The 6,662-nt window shown below is 53.1% G+C and overlaps 1 protein-coding gene across 1 annotated transcript; it reads right to left on the minus strand.

The window, feature by feature from the left end:
* Window positions 1-3,144: 3,144 nt before the first annotated feature.
* FOXQ1 (forkhead box Q1) lies at window positions 3,145-5,831 on the minus strand. The gene has a single exon (XM_030314968.1). The coding sequence runs from the start codon at window positions 5,207-5,209 to the stop codon at window positions 3,989-3,991; it is 1,221 nt and encodes a 406-aa protein (XP_030170828.1). The 5' UTR covers window positions 5,210-5,831; the 3' UTR covers window positions 3,145-3,988.
* Between the last annotated feature and the right edge of the window lie 831 nt (window positions 5,832-6,662).

Genomic DNA, 6,662 nt, shown 5'->3' on the forward strand with positions numbered 1-6,662 from the left:
AATGTCCAGTTTGTGAAACTGTGCCAGAGTGGAACAGAGTTGGTATAGGGCATAGGTAATATTCCTTAAGGATGCTTCCAGTTCAGCAAGGTCAACTCTGGGGTGCTCATGGAGGAACCTGTATTCATTGGCTGGGGATGAGAATTTTTCTGATTTTCTTTTTCTTTCTTCCTTTTCTTTTTTCTTTTTCTTTTTGAGAAACAAGAATCTCACTCACAATTCTACAAGGAGCTTTAGTTAGTTAGGTCGCTTATCCGTAAGCTAAGGGACTTGGAGTAAGCAATCTCCAGGGATGACTGAAGTTATTTACTGCCCTGGCTCACACACAGGCAGAGAGATAGTGGAATGTGGGCCTCCCAGCACAGGACCCCGGCACATTCACTACCTGGCTCCATGCTTCCTGTATTTAGAAGAAGCGTCTTTTACAGTAGGAAGTGGGTTTTAGATTTATCAGGATGTTTCCACCTTTCACTTCCCAGAGAATTTTTCAGCTCTCCAAAGCGGCGCACTTGGTTTCTGCCTGTGGGGAAGGCAGATGCGACTAGGTCTTGCACTGTAAGGGGAAGTCCAGCTGGAACGGGATTTGGGGTTCCGCACTTCTCTCCACGCATTTGTTCATCTCTGGAGGTTTTTCTGAGCATTGAAGGGGTGAGGGGAAAAGGGACTGCAAAGTGCCAACGCAGGGGCAGAAGAGGGGATCTTTGAAAACTAACCCACAGAGCCCTTCACCCACTTCTCTGGGTCTCGGCAGGCCTGACCGGTATCAAAGGGCGTTTCCCAAACCAAACAGACTCACACCCCACCCTGGGGTCAGCGCGCTCGGTGGCCGGCGGCCGGGTGTTTGCACAGGTGGGCCAGGACCCCCTCGGCCGGCAAGGGGCCAGCTGGGGGAAGGGTGGGCCGTGGAGGTGGGGGGAGGGCGGTGGGTTCGGCGCAGGGGGAGGGACAGGCAGCCCTAGGCCCACCGGACGCGCGCTGAGCCGGGAGCGGTCCTCCCGGCGGCGCCAAGGAATCCAGTTTTCTGGGCGGTTGTCACAAGCGACAATCTTGGAGGGATTACAACCTCGAAGGCTGCGGCCCGAGGCTAGGGTCCTGCGAGCACTACCGAGCGTGGTCGTTGAGAGCCCCCTTCTCTTCCGCGAGGTGCGGTTCCCGTGGAATTGGAGTGTGGCCTGAACTAAAAGCATCCTTGCAACTTTACATTTTCATTTAGAAAACCGGAGCTTGTGTGATTCCCCTCCTTTGGGGTCTCCTGGGGCCCAGCAGGGAGAGCCTGGGGAGCGCGAAGGAGAGACAGGGAGGGCACGACAGAACCCCAGGAGCCTCTATCCCTCCACACTCCACATCCTGGGCCCCCAGAGTAATTGGCATTTGGGTCGTGAAAGTTATAGCTTGGAGCTGGTCATAAAAGGCTGAACAGGGACACAAAGTTCAAGTGACTCTGACCATCCTCTAGCAAACCTTCCAGTTACTGGGGAGACAGTGAAGGGGACCAGAAGCCAGGGAGGGGACCCCAGTCAATGGGACTCTGGAGTGTTCATTAGGAAAGAAGGACTTTGTTGAAGAGAGGGGAGACTAGCTGTGATAAAAAAAAAAAAAAATCACCTTGCCCTTCGCCTCTTTTACTTCGCTATTGTGTTAACATAAATCAATCAAAGGCGGTTTACAATCTCCATTTGCAGAACTGATTTCATGTATCAATGTAGAAATGAAAACTGTGGCTTTACAAAACTGATATAAAAGTAGGCAGCACCTTGCCTCTGAGGGCAAGGCACACAGTTGGAGAGAAATGGTCTACTGGAGTTCAGAAGTACCTCAAGTGGCTGACTTCCTGTTGGCCTTTAAACTCAGAGTGTGTTTTCAAGAGAAAAAGGAAAAGGATTGAGCATATGGGTCCTGATCTTTCCAATCCAGGAAACTTGTTGCCCTATCTCTTGCCCCAGTCCATTTCAGTCTTATTTTTTTAGTCTAATTATTGGCCTTGTAGGTGCAAATCTCCACTTCAATGTCTACCTTTTGTCATAATTCAATCCTATTATTATCACCCTTCATGATTACTAAGTAGATAAAACCAAAATCTGTCAAGACTTGTTGGTACTAGACTAGCAGATGGGCTTCCCCCCCCCCCATTTCCGCCAAAAGACAGCATCCTGAAATAAATTCCACTTTCTTTTCCCCACCTCACAATATGTAAATCCTAAATCTCATCTTGTCTTAAATTAGATGAGATCTATCCCAGAACTGCAGGAACAATGGGGCCTAAATGTCAAGATTCTGGATTTCTTGTTCTTTGCATTAGTCTTTAGAATACTGAGATCCATAAATTGTTAGAGCCTCACTGCCTTTGAATTTACCAAGAAACAGGTGTTCGCACTGTTTTCTGGTGCTTCCTCAGATCAAAACCTTTCCTTTTTGCTATGAGAAACTGTCTTTGCCCCATCTGAGATAGTATTTTCTCTTCAGATCACAACTGAAATAGGCCTAGCAGCCCCACCTTGACAAATGCTATCCTCATATGAAAGGAGAGTGTGAAAAAAAATTACTACTGATTGGTTCATAAGCAAATTAACTTTTGAATCCCTAAAAAGGTAGGTAGTTTCATTTTGTCAAAAAACACTGACTTTCAAATTGCTTTCTAAAACTACCCTAAAGAAATCTTTGGTGTGTTGAGATGGTCTTATACCACAATTGTTTCTAGCTTTTTGAGCTCCAAATCAGAACCAAGTCACTTAAAAATGTCTGCTTGACTATAACCTTGTTAATAGCTCAATTTGTCTGCTAAGGGATTCTTGTAGGAGAGGGGCACACAACTTATCATTTTTTCTGATAACTCTTAAGAGAATTTCTCAGAGGTCATTGGTTTGAAGTTTAAGAAATCGTGTTGATGGAAGTCTCATCCTGGATATTTGTATAGCAATTGGTTAGGTAAGGAAACCTGCACTCTGCCTCTAACTTTACTGAATTATTCAAGAAGATACTTGACCCCCAGTGGAAATTTTTTGAGAGTCAAACCTCAACCAATTTTCTTGGCAGGGGCAGGGTGGGGTGGGGATGTTAAAAAAAAAAAAAAAGTCTCCATCTCCAACCTACTACCACAAAGTGCTAAAGTCAGTTGTGAGTTTTATTAAAAATAAGCACTATGCCTGGGTTTCATAAAATTTATACATGAATATGTACAGACACAAATAAAATAATATTAAAAATAAAAAATCACACTCGCTTTCATGTGGCAGTGGTCCTGGCACCCTACATAGGTAATGTTAAATTTTCCTTTACAGAAATTGCTTGGCCCAAGGAGACCACAGTTAGAGACCACCGAACCACTAATAAAGCTGTAGCCCGTTGCCTGCAACATTTTCAATTCAGGTTTCAAAAATATATAAATAATTTAATTACAAAACCCAGCCTTTTTTTTTTTTTTTATCTTTTGGCACAGTGAAGCATTGGTCAATAGCAGAGAAATGACTGAAGATTCTCTGACACCTCTCTCACACTCAGTCATGCCTGTAAATGCCACATACTTACATAGAGCGGGGCCCCAATAAACCCCAAACAGTAGTCATATCATTTATCATATGAAATGGTTCCCTGATGTGTGTGTGTGTGTGTGTGTGTGTGTGTGTGTTTAAGGGAAAAATCAATGGAAGGTGCTACAAAAATAGGAATAAGGGAGAGCCTGGGCAGTAAGAAAATAGACAAAGTCTTTGTGAAGTGAAGGAGGGACAGGCTTGGTCAGTAAACTAAAACAATTATGAAGAATTGGTTTAGTTCTCTGTAAAGTCACAAAAGAAAGAAAACATTCTGAACTAAGTTAAAACACTTCTGTCAAAAATGCTTTAGCTTTAAGGCACGTTTGATGGAAATTTTTCTTTTAAAGTCTTTTTTTTTTTTTTTTTTTTGGTCTGGCTGGAAAATGCAAAAACCCCAAGCCTGTGTTCCCTGCCTCCCCGATGGCGCCCACCCCTGCTGCCGGGCTCCGCGGCGCAGCTCAGGCCAGAAGCGTCTCCACTGGGTAAGGCAGGTGCGGGCCAGGGCCACCGGCTGAGGACGCCTGCAGCGCCGCGGGCAGCCGCAGGGGGCAGTACAGGTGCGCGCCGCCGCCAGCCGCGGGGCCACGAAACGGCTTGGCGGGAGCCGAGGCAGAGAGGGGCGCAAGCAAGAGGTGAGGCACTGCGGGTGGCGCGGCCGGCGGTGCGTCAGCTCCGCGCGCGCTCAGCAGCAAGGGCTCCGCCGCACTGTAAGCGCACATCGGCAGCAGGGCCCCTCCGGAGGCTCCGGGGAGGAGCGCAGGATATGTGGGGAGCGGCGGACAGGGTGCGGCGCCCCATGGCAGCCGCGCCCCGGGGGCTGCGTCCCCGTCTCGGCGGCTGCGGAAGGGCTTGCTTAGGATGCTGTCTATGGCGAAAGAACTGGAAAACTTCCCCGCAGGGCTGGCGCGCCCCTCGTGGCGGACGGGCGAGCGCGCACGGGGAGAAGTCGGGGCGGCGGGCGCGGGCGGAGGGGGCACAACGGCGGGGTGGGCCGCGGCCTCCTCTGGCCGAAGCCCTGGTTGTGGGGCTGCCGCCCGGTGGCTGAGGCGCTTGCGGCGGCGGCGGAAGACCCCGTCGGCGAAGGTGTACTCGCTGTTGGGGTTGAGCATCCAGTAGTTGTCCTTGCCCCAGGGCCGCGAGGGGTCGCGCAGCACCTTGACGAAGCAGTCGTTAAGTGAGAGGTTGTGGCGCACGGAGTTGCGCCAGCCCGTGTAGCTTCCGCGGAAGAAGGGGAACTTGCCCATGAGGTACTCGTTGATCTCGGCCAGCGTCAGGCGCCCTCCAGCCGAGTCGCGGATAGCCATGGCGATGAGCGCGATGTACGAGTACGGGGGCTTGGGCCGCCGCGTGTACGGCTTGCTGCGCGCGCCCTCGCCGCCCCCCGCGCTCCCCGCACCTGGCCCGGCTGCGCAGGCCTCCGCGTGCCCCGCCGCCACCGCTGCGGGGACCTCCTCCTCAGCGCCTGGCCCGCAGCCTGCGTTCCGCTCGCCGCCGCCCGCCAGCTCCTCGGCGCTGCCGCCCGCCGCCGGGCTGTTGGCCGCGCAGTCCCCGTCCGAGCCCAAGGAATCGTCGCCGGCTGCGGACAGCGGAGATGGTGCGTCGCTGCCGCCGGCACCCTCCAAGTCACTACCTGGCTTGTCCCCGTGGGCCGCGCGGGGGCCGAACACCTCCAACTTCATGACCACACACCCTGTCCCTGCCCCGCGCCGTACCCTTTTCCTTCGCGCGGTCTTGGGAAGCTGGTGCCGGGCGCCGGAATGGAGATCCCGGGGCCACGGGTCCTTGCCTTTCTTTCCCGGGAGCTCTCTCTCCTCTTACGAGAGACAGTCACTTTTCCGTTTACGAGTCTTCTTCCGCTGGAATTTTTTTGGAGGGGTTGTGCTTATTGGGTGAACTAAGAGGGGCGGAGAGGGAGGAGTTGGATGTGTTCTGTCTTCAATTCGAGGATTAGAGACTTCGGGGTGAACGCGTGAGGGGGTGCGGTTCCACCCTCTGGTGCCCAAGTGTGCCGGGCTTGGGACTTCTTGCTGGAAGGAAGAAGCGTGAGCATCTGCTATCCATTCAAGAGACCAGGAGGTGTTCTTCACTGGAGGTCCCAGGTCCCGGGCAGGCGTCCTCGAGGCACGGAGATGGTGCCAGCCTGTGTGCGTGCCACTCTTGGGGGGAGGGTATGGAGCCTTCAGCCTTGAGCGCCCACGGAGCCGAGTCCCCGAGACCGTGGCGTCCGCAGCCGCCTTTCCGTCCCGGGCCTCCGAAGCTGCATCTCCTCGCTGGCCTTCTGCTGCTACGTCTCGCCTCCACCTTCGCCCAAGCCCAATATAACCCCGCGGCGGCTCCGAGGGGGCGGGGCCTGGGCGCAGACGGCAGAGGGGTGGGGGAACAAGGTGGCCAAGGTGGCCGCAGCTCCCCGGAGGGCTCACACCAGGCCGAGGCCATGCGGCAGCGCGGAGGCAAAATCTCCGCGCAGGTTGTTTGTTTTGGGTCCGCCCGGCCCCGCCCTCCGCCTCCCGCCAATGAGGAGCCTGCGCGCGGCTGGGGGTGTGCGCGTGTCAGTGAGTGTGCCCGCGTGCCGGCCCCGCCCGCCCGCTCCTCCCTCAGGTGTGAGAGCCCGGCTGCCTAGGAGGAGTCACTACATTGTAGAGCTCAAGGAGGCGATTGGGGGCAGTGGAGGGGGATATCTCTAGGGGACACCCGGAAGGGCTGGGTCCAGGGCAGCAAGGACTTCGCTCCCGCCAGCAGTCCTCTTAAACTGCCTGCGGTGTGTGTTTTCCTCCTCTTGGTAGCGAAAACCGTGCTTCTTCGGAAAGCAACCCCCTGTCGTTACTACCGAAGTGCTAAACAGCAAAGACCGCGCAGGACACTCTGCGGGGATCGCTTATGGGAGCCACATGCTGCGCACCTTTCTGTGGTTTCCCTTTGCTGGCTTTCTTTTTTCTTTTTCATTTCTTTTCTTCTCTTTTCTCTTTTCTTTCTCTTCTTTCTTTCTCCCTTCCTTTCTGAGTAAAATACTGGACTTGAAATTGTGTACCTTTTTTTTTTTCCAGTGGCCTTGACTGTTGCTCGATAAATGGCCTCTGACTTTCACTTTTGTTTTTCTGTACGTTTTTCTTTACCTGGCTGGTGGCTCTTGGG

Source organism: Lynx canadensis, chromosome B2 (assembly GCF_007474595.2).
Source record: "Lynx canadensis isolate LIC74 chromosome B2, mLynCan4.pri.v2, whole genome shotgun sequence".
NCBI lineage: Eukaryota > Metazoa > Chordata > Mammalia > Carnivora > Felidae > Lynx > Lynx canadensis.